Raw genomic sequence first — 17,368 nt, forward strand, 5'->3', positions numbered from 1 at the left:
TCTGGCCAATTGAGAACCCCCAACACCTTGGATGTGACCATCCACGTTTTGAAGCTCCCAGTGTGACGGCCATTCCCGCGGGAATGATCGTCACGCCACGCCCCCGTGTCTAACATCCCCCTGATGTTAATTGTGTCCCCCCTGTGCCAGGCTGCACTCACGCCGAGGCTTGGCGGCCCCCAGTTTTGTGCCCAGGCCACGGTGTGTGTGTTCTGAAGTTCCTCCTCCCTCCGCAAACGACGGGGGGGGAGGCCAGAGCGCTGACCTGGGCAGTCTGGGTCCCCAGTCACCGACTACAATGTCGTCAATAGCCGGGACTGGGATGGCCTGTGCTATGATGGTACCTTTGGGGAGGAACATTGGTGGATGTAGACACCCTACAGCGACCTCGAACCGGTGCTGGTCTGAGGGACACCAGGGCTGGGAAAACCTGCAAATCCGCGGTGTAAATTTGGTGTCCCCCACGCGACATATTGATGGTCCAGCCGGCTCCAGGTACCTGCGGTGTTGGGGCCAGACAGGAAAGCAGCAACCGGTCGCCCCTGCAGCGAAGGTCCTCCGTGGTTTCCAACCTGTATGGAGAAGCACAACATTTGGTGGTTAGAACGGGTTCTGGTGGGGGAGACGGAGCCACACAACCGAGGCATGCTGTCTCCCCAAAGGTCAAAGTCGGTGGTTTGTCAAAGTTAGTAAACTTGATAGTCAGTCCGGTGGAAAAGGCCTTAGAGGCCTCCCCGATGGTATGGGGGTGCTGGCGGGCTTCCTCCCCTGCTCCTCCCCTCCCCTGCGCTGTTTAGATGTTACATGCCCACCCTCATTTTTGTCCTCGCAGGGGCGGGCTGTCCCCCTCTAGTTTTTGAGACTAGAGGGGGTCCCCTGGTGAACTGCCCGACTCCTGTTCCCCGCGAATTGGTAAAAGGCTTTCCGCGGGGGCAGTCAGGCATCCAGTGCCCCTCCTTCATGCAGAGGTGGCAATGCCCCCTCTGCTGTCGTGGCGTGCGGGTCCCTGAGTGGCTGCGATGTTGACAGAATCTTCCGGGTGGTAAAGGAAGACGTCGGGCCCTTCTGCAACGAAACGCTTCCGGTGTTGGGGTTTGGCTGAGGTGGTCTGCGCAGGGTTCGTGGCATACGGGCTCTCTTCAGCGTGGTGCTCTATGGACTTGTCTTTAAGCCGTTAGCATTGCTGCACCATTTCTGTTGTGGTTTGGAGCATTTTTGGTTGGGTGGGCTCCCAAAACTGGTTGGGTAGCCCTCCTCCCGTAGTATTCTAGGGCTTCGGGGGCTCGCTTCCCTTCTCCCACCCACACGTGTTCCAGTGTTTGGCTGCTTATCTCCGGCGTCTTCCCCCCTCCCACCGGAGACTGGTCGTCATAGCATTTCTCGCTTCTCGAGGGGGCGTTCAGGGCCTTATACTCCTCTTTTGGGCTTCCTCTTGACGGGCGAGTCTCCGCCCGGTCGGGGCCGGGGGGGCGCTGTGGGTTAGGTGGTGGGGGGCGGTTTCGGCCTTTTGGGCGGTGGGCGGGGGTGGGGGTCTGTGGGGGGGTTGGGGGTAGGGCTGTAGGGGCGGGGCATTTCTTGCTAACGTCGGCAATTGTTTTTTCTTGTTTGTCCGGGCCGTCGCGCTCCCTGGAGCGCCGCTGGCTCCTGACTTGCCAGCGGGGGCGCACGCAGGTTGACCTGCGGCCCCCGGGGCCGACCGGGGTGCCCCTGCCCCCCCCCTCTACCCTGCTCCGGCCAGGCGCACGGGCCGCACTAGGGCTCCCGCCCCTGGGCCTGCGGGCGCGGCCCCCCTACACCCCTGGGTCCTCACCGTGGAGGCACCCAGGGGCGGCACCCCGGCCCTCACGGTCCGATGACTGGGGGCTCTACAGAGGTCTCCAGGGGACGGGAACTGGCGAGCGCTCCACTGCACGCCGGCCCGGTCCTTTCGTCCCTGGGGTGTGCCCCAGCGCTGGGGGGTTGCGCGCCAGGGAGTTTGTAATCGGGGCGGGCGTCGAACGTCTGGGCGCCAGCACGCGTCGCAGGCGACTTGAGGCGGCTGTCCACAGGCAGACAAGCGCGGGGCCACAGCGCGCAGGTAGCGAGCAGGAGACCTTCCCCGGCCACCTAGGTCCGGGCGGTTTAGCTCGGGTGGCACTAGGGGTGAGATTGAGAATATCCCGTGCAGGCAGTGAGGAGAGGGTAGGAGTAGGGGGCAGCGATCCTCCCTGGTGGTCTTTATGCCAGGGACAGATAACAATACAATATTATAGCACAGAGACATATTGGGCTCAAGCCAATCACCGAACCCGCTTTCTGGTTAGGGGTGGGTTGGGGGTGGACAAGCGTGGGTGGGGAACACTGAGTGAAGATTACTACAAGAGGACCCGCACGTTGACAATTAACTGCTGGGGTGTGGAGGGCTTGATTCCCTTGTGGTGCCATCTTACCCAATATAACTCAATGGGTATATAAGCTTTTACTTACATTCAACAGTAACAGCCGAAACTTGCAAAAAAACGCACCCCAACATTTGTGTACATTTTTTATGTCATGGATCTGGAATATGACTGAGATTAAACTCAGTCCCTGAGAGATGTGACAGGACAAAATAATTTGAGCAAAGTCTTTCTGAATACTTCACATAAAAAGGCAAGGCTTCAAGAGTCCAGTTTTTGATCTTAACAGAGAGAGAACAGGTTGGTTGCTGAAACTTTTGTTCTATTGAGACAGTTGTTTGTATTTGCATGAGATTCTTAGCACCTGAAAAATTTACTCATTGAACAACCATAAGATACTGTGTGGTAGCATTGGTGATAGTTTTGTGGGTCCAGGTTGCCAATTTCTGCCTTGTGGTTGTTCATTTGTCTCATACACAAAACTCTAGTTTAGCTACAGTCTGCCTCAGCAGGTAAGAGTCTGTCTGTCCCTGCTGCTTTATTTTGGCTTGGGTAACTGTGGTTGGCTCCTCACTAGGCTGTTTTTGTAGATAAAGATTGCAGTGAAGAATTGAAAGAGTAAATACACATTTATGTTTGTTCAAATCAGTTCAGGTCATCCTCACCATCTGCGATTTTACTGATATTCTGCTGTCTTTGTTTTCCCCCTTCAAAGCTATTTATTTATATTTTTAGTTCAGAGTTTTAAGTTCATTTGAGTTCATTGTAAAATGCTGTGGGGTTTGAGGAGAAACTAGGTTAGAGAATCAATTTGTTGACTGAGTTAAAAAAAACCCAACAACACAAAATCAAGCAACCAGATAACCCCTACAGTTTAGAATATCTAGCATGGTAATGGTGAGTCTTTAAAATAGTCTGCTCACAGAGATAAGATTTTCAAGAGCTGTGGTTCACTCTGAAAAAGGTGAGAGTCAAGGTAACGTCACAGGCATTCAGACTAGACCTTTTAATCCACAAGCTCTAGGTGGGCATGTCTTTTCCTTTTGGGGATCCAAAAACCTTTGAGCCTTTCATATCTTCATTACAGTACTTACTTGAACTGATGTTACAACTCCAAGGTGAACTTGCCTGTCCTCAAAATCTCATTGTTAAACCATTGTGTGCTAACTTACCCCTCCTCATGTGAGCAGACCCTGACAGGCTTCAGACTCAGCTTCTTTGGTGCTATGCTTTCTGTCCAAACTCTCTTTGGAGAGATATAATCCATGTGGAGGTCTAGGGATTAATTCCTTCATCCTTGGGACACCATGGTAATCAGTCTTTGCCCTGTCATGGCAAAGTACAACAAGAGCCCCTGAAAGAGGGGCAGGAGTCAGTAACACAAATAAGAAACCCAAAGTTATTTTTGTGTCAGTGCAGAATGTTGGGAAGGCTTAATCCTAAGCACCCATGGGTTAGTGCCATCTGATTAAAATTATAATTTCCCCTGGTCAGGTAATAGTGAATTGTTCTTCTGTTAATGGTATTGTCCTGTTTGGCAGTTCTGCTTCCCATTCTGTGTATTCAGCATATTTTGCTCTCTAGGCTGGCTTGTCAACAATGAAAGGACTCCTGCCTAGCCTGAGTTAGGGCTTGTGTCTGTGCAGTTCTCAAAATTCAGATACATTCTTTGATACCTGACTTAAAACATGATTGCTTATGTTCAGATAGTTCTACATGATTTTAGTTCTTGTGAAACTTGGTAATTTTGATTTGATTCCTTTGGAACTCCAAAGTTGGGGCTGTAGGAAAGTACTTGTGCTATATTTCATTTTCAAATGCTCTTGAAGCTACATTTTGTTTGAAGTAGTGCAGAAATACACTCAGGAAAAGTATGCATGTCTTTAAATTTATAGTTTAACAGCACAAGTCGCTGACATCATGGTAGTAGGGACCTGCCAAGGCCAAAGGCTGGCACTGATTTAGGGAGGAATAGAACAGAGGTGGTGCATGAATTTAGTGCTAATTGTGTGTTCAGTTAGATCCTCTGGGCAGCACACTTGGATAGCATGGATTGGGAATGAGGATGAGTGGCAGTTGTGCTTTGTTCTTGTCACTGTCAGACTCCATGAAACAGTCTATAAATCCCTGAAGGTATTTTGAGATGAGTATTGACTTTTGTGATTTTGAGGAAAATGGATGCAAAGTTCTGAAAATAGCACACTTCACTAGTGACATGTCCTGTGGCATTCTAGGATGTAGTTCAGAGAAAAGACACAAAACTGCACTGGCAGACCTTAACCTATATATCTCTAGAAAGAATCTATGCTTTTTAAAGTCAGCTTTGTCTGTGGGTATTGGATCAAAATTGTTTCTTACTACTTTTTAGTTTTTGTGCATTTTGGAAGATATTTTACTTCCTACTTTCAAGAAGAGATGATGAATATGGACTTGTTTTCATCAGTCAAGTCACATTAACAGAAGTTACTGATTTTGGAGTATCTGCTCGAAGGCAGTGGGAAGGGTGAAGTACAAAATTATTTTTAGAGTATTCTTCTGGCTATTAGAATTGCTTTTTGAAGTCATGAAATTTGGTCATCAAAGCTTTAAAAAAGACCTTTGCAGAAGACATTGCTGGGGAAATATTAGTACTGTTTTCCCTTTCTATGAGTATTGTTGTTACTCAGCTGTTGAGTGGGTGGTAGAGAATGTGGAAAGAAAATGATTCTTGAAGAAAAACTACTTAGAGAAGATTGCTGGTACTTTAACAGATTGCTGCAAAGTGTGCACTGTATATTTGATGCAGTAATTTAAAGAATAAAATATTGATGATTCAGCTTTGTGTTAGCAACAAATTGTTCAGAGTTGGTATTTAATATGAAAGCACAACCTGATCCTGAACCCTCTCTGGTTATGAAAAATCACTTAGCACTTGATATTAGAGTAGAGCAGCTCATGCTAGTAATTGAAGCAGTCTGTGGAGAACTCTTGCTTTCTGCAGTCAAAGGTGATCTGCCAGACCTGTGCAGCTTCAGTTACACAACTGCATTTTCTGGCTTTGGGTTGTGCATGTGTCCCACTGCTTTGCAATGATGTCTAAGTTGTAGCTTTCATATTTTTCAGATTTTGTACTGCATTAGTATATACCTCTGAACTTCATATAAAGTGTTAGCAAGTTCTCTTCAGAGTTTAGGCAGACAAAACAATCCTTTTCCAGCCTGAGAACCAAGGACAGACACCGTTACAGCTTCAGGCCCAAAAAGTGTAAACAGAGAGATGAGGAGAGCAGTCTGGGAGGATGGGACTGCATAAAGCTGTAATGGGACAATTAACCCCAATATAGAAATGGACCAAAACTTATAAAAATGTGAAAACTTGTGACCCTCATTCATCTTGGGTGTAGCCTTGGCCAGGCTCTGGTACTGCCCAAGGTGTAGCCTTTGAAGGCCTTTTAATAAATATCTGCTTTATTCCTTTAACACTGTCTAGCCTCTGTCCCAGGTAGCCTTTCAAGGCATCAGCAAGAGTTTTTTTGTTCTACCAGTGACTCCAAGGTAGGCTCTGCTTTTACCTCACATATGAATATAATTGGGCAGACTGATCCCCATGTCTCGCAAATATCTGATTAATCTATTTCAATAGCATTCTTCTTGTCTTCTCTTCCTTTTCTTGCGGTTTTTTTCCATTATGTTTTCATTTTGTTTACACCATGGTTGTTCTATATAAGCATTACTACACTTTGATTATGCTGTAGTCACTTTCTATACTGGCATTTCTACCATTCTAAATTTCAATGTAGCCTGAGCTTTTTCACTGGAGAGTCTCAAGACACACTGTGCAGCATGGATTAAGTATTTTGCCTGTACCTCTTGTTCCTTGACTGTGTTTTGGTGCTTGGATTGTTGCTTTTGGAACTACAATTGCCTTCAAGTTTTTGTTTTCTTTTAATTGTTGATATCTTACTGATATCCCCTCAGGGACCACAGATATGATGACTGCCAGAAAAAATGTCACACCATTAGCAGTTTTCTGCTGCATAATGTTCCTTCTTTTGCTACTGAAATCAAAAGGACTGAAAGCACACTGCAGATGCGTGAATTCCTTTGCCTCATCTTTTGCATTTTCTTCCCCTTTTCTGCTTGGAGGAGAATATAGGAAGCCAGACAGCTGAGTTTCCAAGAATGTGGTATTCATCTCTTCCCCTTGCCCTCAATTTTCTTAGCACTCTTAAAAGCTAATTTATTTTTGTTTTAGTCAACACGCTACTTGGTCTATGTGTTTTCAACAATGTTGATATCTCCAGGAATAAAATGTTCCTTTTGAATCTGGAACATCACATATTTTGGGATTTATTATGTATGCAAGACAAAAGCCTTGCACCCTAAGCCCCTCTTCTGCTTCTTTTCTACATTTTAATGTAATAGACATGAATATTGTCTAATACTAATTAGACAATGTCATGCTGGGTACTGATATGGAACTAAAATGGATGGTATAAATGCATCCTGCTAAACCTCAAGCAGTCTTGAATGTCTCTGGAAAAGAAATGTTTGTGGTCTCCAAAAGCTGCCATTTAGCAAGCTGTTCCCAAAGAGGATTTTGATACAGGACCTTCAACACAAGACAGCTCCATCCCAGTAATCCCTGCAGGCTGAAGAGTGTTGCCTCAGAGCTGCTCAGTATTAATGCATCTGTGGCCATTTCTCAAAGGAGAAAAACTTATTATGTGCTGGTTTTGAACTATTTACCCTCATACACATTCACAACATGCTTATCTTCATCTCTGCCTTCGCCCTTCAGTATCAAACCCCAGAGGCTCCTGGGCTCTCTGGAACAGAAAAACCTGGGTGCACCTGCCCACGTGTGTTAGGGGGACCCAGTCCTCCAGCTCCTAAATGCTTCACAGGCCAAAGACATCCCTGGCGTGTGCCTGCACAAGTCTGAGAATGTTGGTGTGGCCAAGACATTTCTGGTTTCCTGTCGCTGGCCAGAAACATTTCTGTCTCTGCGTTATGAATATTGCAGTAATGAAATGTTCGGCAGCTTTTGATTACATCCCTTTTGGATAGAAGATGAGACGTGGCAGCTCTTGGTTATTAGAGAAGCATCTGTCAGTACCTATTTATCTCTTAATATTCATGCTATAAATAACTGGAAATGTTTGTACTTAGGTCTATATGTCTCTTGCTTTATTCTGCATGTAAAAATTCTGCTGACTCATAATTTAAATATCCACATTTGCTGTAGGAAGGTGTAATGTGAGATGGAGAATAATCATGTTTTAATGCTGTGAACTGATGAAACCTCTCCATGTTATCTAAATACAGCACAGTTGACCTAATCAAGTTGTTTCCTATAGGCTAGTGTCCTTCATTCTCATCATACCCAGCACCAGAAATTCAGATCCACAGCATGTTCCTAGAACAGACCCACCGGGTAAGAGACAGGTGCTGCACACTGTGCCAATGCTGGCTGTGGGTACCTGCTGAGAACACTGGCCACTGATTTGAGCCCACTTCTTTCCTCTGTAAAGCTGGGAATATAGGTGTATTTAGCTGTCAGTTCATATAGATGCTGGGAAATTACCTTTGACCCTTCCCCTTTTATAGAATTTAAAATAGGCTGGTAAAGTTTTAATATTCAACAATGTAATTAAATCAAGCTGTTTTCTCTTTCTGTACTTTTCGGGGGGAATGGGGGAAGGATTAATTTTGGAGCTTTTTTTGTTTTGAATATTGGAATAAAAATGTAGTATAGAGATCATGCATCCTTAGCATTAAAAATTGAATGAATAATAAAAACCTCATTTAAATATTCATTTAAATATCTTAAATTAAAAAAAAAAATTTAAACAGTGTGTGCCTGAAAGCTGTGGTTTCGTGGTGCTGCTGCATTTCAAGGAAATACAACTCTTGAAGCTGTTAACACAAAGTCATTCTTGTTATTATTATGGTAATAAAAATTTATTTTCTTTGACATTTTAATGTTGAAATCTTGTACAATGTATCTGCCCACTCACAATTCATATGCTTTCCATCATAAACTGCTTGTAAATTCATTAATTTTCTGCCCCAAGAAGCATTCAGAACAGCAGAAGGATTAAAAAATTTCTGGATGTAAGCCTTGGAAAAGTTTTGAGGTGGTAAAATGGAAAAAAATTAAGGGATTGTAGGAGGTTTTGGGAGAAATAACCTTTGGAGCTTCTTTATAATAGTCAGATGACTTTTGCCCTCTATTCAATAATTTGTGCATTGCATTGATTATTTGTGCCCAGCAAATTGACTGTTGTGTGGTGGTTCAATGGTGCTCTTTAAATAGAGTGAGAGAGCAGACAACATGCAGACCTAGCTAATGCAGAGCATGAAGGGCTTCTTCATACAACCATAATCCAGAAAACATATTTTTAACTTCCTCAGGAAGAGATATTTTCTTTTATTTTCCCTCCATAGCTTGGCTGGGTGTTTTTTGGTTGGGTATTTGGTGATTTGGTTTTTTCCCATTCGGGTTGGTTTTTGGGGTTTTTTTGCCGTTTTTTTTTTTTTCCAAAAAGGACTCTTAGTGTTGTGACTTTGATGAGTGCTCATGGTGTTGAGATGGGAACACTCAAGCGCTCTGATGCAATGAGGAGCCCGAGACTGGAAATACACGAAGCTGCTCCTCTGCAGCCAAGGCAGCTGCTGCGGCACCTGCCATGGGCACCGGCCGCTCGCGCACCGTTCAGCTCCTGCACGCTGCCAGCGGCTGCCAAACACAGAGGGAAATTCACAAACCTACGGGACAGTGTGAAAAAGAGCCCTACAAAAAGCACAGCAAAAGTAAAAGCTGCTAGTGGTTGGGTGTCTGATGGCTCCTGCTCGAATTGCTCTTTAGGAAAGGTAGGTGTTGCACTGTGTGTTTGGAGATGTGCATTTTTTGTGCAAACTGTAGGAAGTATGTTGCATTCTTTTCTTTCTGTAGTTTTAGCCCAGCTGTTTCTAATGACTTTCTTACTAACTTTTCTTTTGTATTTTATTGCTAGAAATCAAAGTAGCAATTATTGAAATCAGATTGACAAAGGAATACTTGTTCTCGTGTTTTCCACTGAAGGCTGCTGCACTTTATACATTATGGGGGTTTACAGTAATTTCTTGAAAGTTTAGTTTACTTGATTTTTGCACTCCAAAGTGTATCTTTTTGTTGTCTCCTAAGAACCGAATTTGCTGAATTTTACAGAATTTGTTGGCTTAGTTGGTCTCCTTGAGGATATGTATGGTGCTCTGATTTACCTACATATTAGTTGGTATTTCCTCACTGAAGGACTTACTGTGTGTCGGTTAAACACAAAAAACCACTTACTTTGGAACAAGGCAGACTTAAAGGGGTGTCTCATGTTTTGCATGGGTAGGGCCAGATTGGTGCTTGAGCTGTTTACTTTGATCTGTCATCTAAAGCCTGTGTTGTTCTTTCAGTAGCCACAGGTTTATTGCACTGAGCATTTCCTGCATCCTTTGCAAAAGGCATATTAATATTTTTCCAGACCAATTTTAGATTCTCCCCTACCTTCCTCTTTTTAAGCACTTGAAATACTGTGTTTTAGTCTGTAGATGTAAGAATGCTTTAATGACATTAGGATTAACTCTCAAGATGCCAAACATATTTTGTTCTTACATCTTTCAGTAATTGCAATTTTTTCACCAGCTTTCATTTTGGGAGGATTGACTTTGAGCTGAAAAAACCCTGTAGAAATACCACATGTACATTTAATATGTGTTGCTGTTCTTGGACTCTTAATACAAATAGCATTATTTGCTATTACTCTTTAATTTGGTCGCTGCTGTTGATGTATGCTGCTTTGTATTTTAAGATATCTCAGACTTTAAAATGTTTAATACTCTTATGTTCTGGGAGTTTTGTTCACTTTTGGGATTTAGTATTTCCTTTTGTCATTATGCTTCATTATTTTTCATGATCACAGGAATGTCTTGGAACATCTAAATTGCAAGAGCTTTGATCTGCTGTTCAGCTTGTAATGTTGATGATAGTTGCCAGCAGTTTGTGTTGCTGACAGCTTGTTGACAACCAATATGTGAACATCTCAAAGACATTTGAGTCAATGTTTTGCTCAAAGTGCTGTTTGGAGTCTTATTCCCTTGCAGCTTAAGTGTCACTAGGTTCCCTGGTTATTATTTTAATGAAGATTCTTAAGACCAAAATTGTCCTAGTCTGCAGATGTTTGGTAAACCTGTGTGAAGATCTGTGAGAGATAAATTGAAGCTGTTTTAATACCTTCCACCCATTTGACTAAAAGGTTTTCTTTGATTTTTGCTAAGTTTAGAAACCATAAAGTACTTCTGATCTTTCCTCTTTATCAAAGAGGAATATTAGCTTTGTTGAGTGCTATTAACTTCAGCCCATTTCTCTGCTTTTGCACTCTGTTGCATATTGGTGAAGGGATTCTGTTGTGAAACCAATCCACAGAAAGCCTGAGTCTGTTCACTGACCTGAGCAGGTTTTTTGTTGGACCCCAAAGTCTCAGTGCTACAGGGGGGTGCCTTGGTGTATGATATAACCCACCTGGGCATGTCCAGCTATTTTGGGTTCCTCACCATCAGTGTGGTACTGGGAATGTGCTGCCATGTGCAGTGTGGCTCAGAGGGGCTGTCTGAATTGTAGTTAGGCTCCAAATCCATGTATGTGCTAGTTCATAGTTGTTTATGCTGTTACATTTGAGTCTTGGTTGTTTGAAACTGTTTTTCTAGTTTTCCTTATTTGTGACATTTTGTTGGTGATTTTTAGCCCGCAGAAGCTGTTCCTTCTTCTTCTCCCATTGTCCCTGTGATCCCTGTCCCACCAGTCCCTGCTGAGACCATCCCATCCACCATACCACAGGTTTTTATTCTGTTTTGTTTTTTTTTAATTAAACTTGTTCAACTTTTACTTTTTAATTTGTTTGTTGCTTTGCTGAAATACGCCTTTTGCTACTCCGCACTCAGTTTTGAGGTGAACTGTTAAATAACTAGAATTTCACCCTAACTTTTGTTCATTTTATGTCAGCTTTTAGTACATTAAAATATTTACATTTTCATATAGAAGTAACTAGTGAGTTGTGAAAAAAACTAAAGAAAAAGTAATCAGAAGAATGGAAAGAACCAATAAGATATTTTGTGTTCACATAATAACTTTTGAGCCATTCCATCTGTACTAAAGCGTTATTGCTTGATTTATTTCTAAAGAAAATGTTGTCTCATCTCCTATAAATACTTCATACATGTCTTTCTTTGGTTGCACTTGCATGGTGTTTCTCATGTTCTCCACCCATTTATTTGTATTACTGTTTTGGGGGACATTTAGAATCCAAAAGAGATCTTTTTACCTCTCCATTCCTAACTTATTTGTTTCCCTTCTGAGCATTCATCCTTTAGGTCCCTTAATGTCCAAATACCCCCCAAAACAGAAACCAAACCCTCTCAAGATGAGTGAGGGTGGTAACATGAGTTAATGTTAGTATCTCCCATGTAATTTGGAATATGTGACCACAGCATGGCAAGCTATGCAGCAATCCAGGATAGCCAGCAGTTACATTTCTGCAAATAGATTGTCATTCTGCTCTTGGTTTTTTGTAATTTTACTGTAACTTTCAGTGCAGAAATCTGAAATGATGAGTCCACACCTTCTGAAAAGATGGATTAATTTTTTGAATCGTTTGGTGACAGATATTTATTAACTTTAAAAGGAAGTTAAGCTATCCAGAATATTACTTGAAAATTTTTGTAGTATGGACATCAGTATTTTTTTTCTTAAGTTTTGCTTTCAGGCTATTTGACTGAACTTGCAGCAGGTGGTAATCTTTGTCTTTGCTGAGTTTTTTTTTTTTGCATAATCCATAATTAGGAAAACTTTTTGCAGTTGCCTGTTTTATAGAGCAATTTCCAGTAGATGTGTGTTTATTTGAATCTCTCACCTGTACTTCTTCTACCATGAAGACCAGAAATTTGATCAGTTTTAGAAATACTCCCTTCTAATAGGGGGGTTCTGCCCACATCAAGATTTGAGGTGGGCAGGCCAGTGCAACCATATTCAGATGGTACCTTTGGAAAGCCAGGCACAACTTTTTTCATTCATCATTAAAAAAGATGGTAAATTCCTGCTGCTTGATGGAGAGTTTGGATAAATATAGGAGTGTTAGGAACACTCATTTAACTTACAGAAGGGGTTTTACATTAGTTGGCTGATTTGAATCTCAAACATACTGTTTACCAAAGCTCACCTACTAACAGCAACTTTGCTTTTAGTTGTCTTTTTTTTTTTAACATGAAAATAAGAATACTTGTCTGCCTCAAAAATAAAAATCGTGGGGAACCAGCTTTCACTGGCACTGTGTATGTTGAATATAATTGGATGTTACAGAATCCTAATATTAAATAAAAATACATTCCAAAATGGAGTGAAAAGAACGTGACTGAGCAATTAAACCTTGTTTTCTTCTGAGCAAAACAATAAAAACATATGTTTTTATTAAAACATAGGGCTATATTTATTGTAACCTTAACAATTTTTAGTACAGGATATTAATTTTAATTTACTCTTATTTTAATAGAACCTGCACTTGAATACGAAGCAGAAAAGGAAATTTAACTTAGCGGCAAAAAATGGTTGTGAAGGATAGTATTGTTTTGGCAGAGATTTTATTGTGACATTAATAACTAGTGCTTAATGTCTTTACTGCATGAAATGTGCCAGTGCCTCTATTGAGAGAACTGCTGGTGAGAAAGGCTTTTGATTGCATATTGACAGTCATATGTGTCATCCTTTTTGTTTCCTCTTACTTTTAATTGTCTGCTCTATTAACGTGTGTAAGGTCCACCTGATTTTAGTACTTATTAAATCACACAGGCTTAATTTCTAACACTTGATAGCAGATTGATGGCTCCTGTCTAATGATGGGAGATTATTCATCTCAGCCTTTTGAATGGCACTTCTGAGTCATCACTTCCTAGGTTTGGGAGCTTTTAAAAATCATAAATTCTTCAGAAGTATGTTGCTGTCATAGTAATGAAACAAAAATGCAGAATATGAATAGGTTAATGCAATTGTCATGTTTTTGCAGGTCTTAACTTTACCTTTGCATGAGTTTAATACTGGCTTCTTTTGCAGCCTATTAAACTATCGCTAAATTTATTTACACACACACACACACCTAGGAGATTAAAAAAAAGGGAATGTCATAATTTTAAAGATAATGTATTTTTATATATGTTAAAACCCCCCTCAGATTAATTAAAGCAATAAGGAGATTAACTTTGTTTAGTGCCACTGAACTTAATAATTAACAGTATTTGGAGTCTGCTATATATCTGGACACTGTTTGTTTGTTTAGCTTATGTTCCTAGAGCAGGCTCGATGCTGCCTATTTTAAAGGCAGATAGTTGATGGATAATTAGGAAATCTGTTTATTTGGAAACATTTCAGAGAAATGCCATCAGTTCCTATGGATTTTCTTTTAGTTGAAACCACGTTTTTCACAGAAAAATTCTCAGTGTATGAGACTAAAAGTGTAAACTTACTCTACTGGTTCCTGGCTTGTAAAAATGCTAATATTATTTCAGCTTTCTGTGGCAATAATCTCTGACTGCTTATGCTTGTTAATCCTTAACAATTTTCTGATGGAAGCCCATGCTGCTGTGGGGTAAATGAATGTCTGCTGTGGGGTAAATGAATGTCTGCTGTGGGTTTGCTTTTGCAAGTCAGTTCTGTAGGTCCTTTCTTGCTTAAGTTGCATTTCTGCAGGTTTCCATTTTGCAGTTTTTGAAGGGGGTGGTTCACTGCTCCTGATGGGAAGAAAGGGAAATCGAATCCACTGAAAATTGGTTTTGAGATACTGAGTGGTAAAACAATCTCTGCATATCATACCACAAGTACTGGGGCAACTGGCATCATGTCAAATGGTAGCATGACTCAGGTTTTCTTTTGAAAAACAAGGTAATAAATGTCAGAACTTAGATATTAAATATGATCTCAGACTTCCCTAATGGTGTGGGTTTATGTCAGGGAACCAATTTGTCCAGGATAGTAACAAGTGTTTTAGAAGGTCAGTTTTGAGATTCTCAAGGTCAGGCTGCCTTTTAACAGAACTTTGAGAAATCCAGCAAGTTAAATGCTGTAAAATTATCATCAATAGTGCATTTTCTTATGCTGTACATTTTTTTTTGTTTCATTTTTAAAGGCAAATCCCCCTCCAGTGCTGGTGAATACAGATTCTCTGGAGACTTCAACATATGTAAGTCTACACTTGCTTTCAATTCTAACTTTAAATCATGTTTTATGAATGTAGTTGGGTACACCTGTTGTTGCTGTTTAAGAAGACCTGTTTTATCTCTCTGATGATGCTTAATTTTGTCAGCTCTCATGATGGTTATTTAAACTCCTTCAATAGCTGTTTCATGAAAAAAAAAGTTGCAGATTTCAGGTGGGAATTTTTCTGTGTACCAGTGTATGGCAGTGCAAAACACAACTGAGATCCTGGAGGTTCAGTATTCAGAGAACAATCTGTTTCTTCAACTGTGCAGGCAGATACTTTAATATTTAATGTGCCATTTCTGTTGCACTTCTCATAAAAACATTTCTTCATGCAGTAGCTATACTTAAGGTTTTAGTGCTATAAATGTTCATAAAAATGAGTTGGTTCTGCTTGAAATATTAAGGTAATAAGTGTAGTTATGTGGAGACTGAGCTGTTCATTGGTCAGGCATAATTACAACATTTACTTATAAAGTCTTCTATCTAGGGGAAGGCCCTGGTAATAAAGCTTAGCTTAGTGGGTGTGAGATCCCTTTAAAACTTGGAAAATATAGACTGGGTCAGTGATTTTTATCATGTTATATATTCTTGCTCCTGTCTCTGCTAATGTTTGGTTTGTTATATGAATAAATCCAAAGGTAATTTTTCAAAAAAAGAGAGAGTACAGAACTAAGCTAAAGGAGAAGATAAAATGATGGAGGTTTTTGTTTGCTCCCATGTAGATGATGCTCATCATGTAGATGATATTTTAAATTGAATTAAAGACCTTTGTACATGGAAATAAGAGGCTGTTTGAATGTATTAGGATCAGCTTTGTTTTGTGTAATAGCAATGAATAGGGAAATGATTAACCATCCTTGTTATTTATTTAATAAAAAAGAAAAGAAAAGAGCACTGCACACTGATCAATCATCATGACCCTTTTGCAGGTACTGTAATGCTGGATGACTGCTTCATTCAGCACATGTTGTCATTCCTGTAGATAATAGCTCAAGGACTAAGCTACCATCAAAACTTCTTGATCACAGTAGTGTCTTTTGTGTTGGTGTAGCAATAGATCCAGTTTCATGGATTCAGAAGGTCAGGACCTCATCCCTTTTTAATAGAGAAATATCATGTGTTAAAACCACTGTATCTTTTCCACTGAACAAACTGCTAAGGACATAATCATTTTTGATGTACTTTGCAAAGATGATAATCTGTTATGTGTGGAATGGATATGGCTTCTATTGTCAGGGGAGATATAATTAGGGAGTGAGGGATAAAAGAGCTTGATATTAGACAGCCTGTAGAAGTCACAGCATTGCCAGCTTTTGGAGCATTTAAATATGTTAAATAAACATAGGAGGAAGGAAGTAGCTTGATCTTAATTTTATTTGGGGTGAATTAAATTCCCTTTTTAAAGTCTCTACAAGGAAATGGCCAGATTTTAAAATGCTTTCTTCTATATATGTTTTTTATCTTTAGTGTGTTAAGACTACAGAAGTCTTTCCAGATATTCTGTATCTTAAGGGTAGACAAGGTCCTTTGTAAAGTAATAGTATAAATGCTATATTTTACCTTGTTAAATATTTCATCCTAAAAGGCTAGGAATAGGGAGTTTTCTGTAGCTGCTGTAGGTAACTGTGGAGGAAAGAATTAGAGTTCCAAGATATCTTGGAAAAAACTTACTCTTGAATATATAAATATGATTGAGAATTTATTATTTAATTGATTTTTGTTAGTTTTGATTTTTTTTTTTGCTTCTGGTATTTGATACTTTCCTTATTCCCTAGGTAGCAAAGAATGTGGGTATCCTTTCTAACCAGAGGATGACAAGGCTTCTTTCTAGGATTTCAGTTTTTCATCAAGCTTTATCAAGTATTCTTCTAAACTCTTTTACTCTTTTGTCCCTATTTTAAATTGCTGAAGTTTAATATGTATGTGACATGATAAATAGTAGTATAAAGAGTTGTTAAATATTACTTTAGAAGGGTCTTGCCTATTTCTCATGAGAAGGTTATTTAAAGCATCAATCTTTGATTTTTCTCTGCTCAATGTGGAACAATAAGAGGAAAATTTGTACTCTGTTCTTCCTTACGATTCTTCTCTATCCCACATTCTCTTTCTTTTTTCTCAGTTTCAAGTTGCTGTATAGCCTGAGGAACATCTGAGGATCTCCAGAGCATTTTTTTCTTTCTGGCAGTCAGAAGCAGAGGGCCTGTGCCCTATAGTAGTTGTGTGGAACAGTCTGCTCTCTGAACAGGCACCTTTTAAACTCGTACAAAAAGATTGTCTGATTCATAAATACAGAGTGGTGTGAGAATCACATGTCCTCTCTAAGTCCAGTGGTTACTGTGAATCAGCTGAGATTTGATGGGAGTGAACTTCCAACCAAGCAAAGTAGGTTGTGTAAAGTATAGGATTTTCTGTAAGTCTGATTTCTCTTTTTTTTTAATAGGTCAATGGCACCGATGCAGATTACGAGTATGAAGAAATTACTCTTGAAAGGGTAACATGCTAAATGTCCTCTGTACTCCGTTTGAAATGGAACTTAGGATACTTTAATATGAAAAATGGCAATCCAAACTATATCTTACTCTTCCTTTTTTTATTTTAGGTAGATTATTTAACCTAATTTAAAAAAAGTACATTCAGTTGCTAAGCAGGAATTGAAAGTTTTATTAATATCCGTGACGACTGAGAGTAAAATCGGGGAATGATCTCTTCTAAGACATCCTGCATTTAATGTTGCT

General features: G+C 40.5%; 1 protein-coding gene across 11 annotated transcripts in view; it reads left to right on the top strand.

The window, feature by feature from the left end:
* DLG1 (discs large MAGUK scaffold protein 1) overlaps positions 1–17,368 on the top strand; it is a 149,073-nt gene that overhangs the window by 83,331 nt on the left and 48,374 nt on the right. For 7 of the 11 annotated variants that reach the window (XM_030954518.1, XM_030954520.1, XM_030954522.1 and 4 more), the window contains 3 exons: positions 11,133–11,225; positions 14,560–14,613; positions 17,074–17,124. In XM_030954518.1, the coding sequence (XP_030810378.1) occupies positions 11,133–11,225; positions 14,560–14,613; positions 17,074–17,124 (198 nt within the window). The remainder of the gene's footprint in view (positions 1–11,132; positions 11,226–14,559; positions 14,614–17,073; positions 17,125–17,368) is intronic. The other 4 variants (XM_030954524.1, XM_030954525.1, XM_030954526.1 and 1 more) reach the window with 1 other exon arrangement.

This window comes from Camarhynchus parvulus, chromosome 9 (assembly GCF_901933205.1).
Source record: "Camarhynchus parvulus chromosome 9, STF_HiC, whole genome shotgun sequence".
In the NCBI taxonomy this organism is placed as follows: Eukaryota; Metazoa; Chordata; class Aves; order Passeriformes; family Thraupidae; genus Camarhynchus; species Camarhynchus parvulus.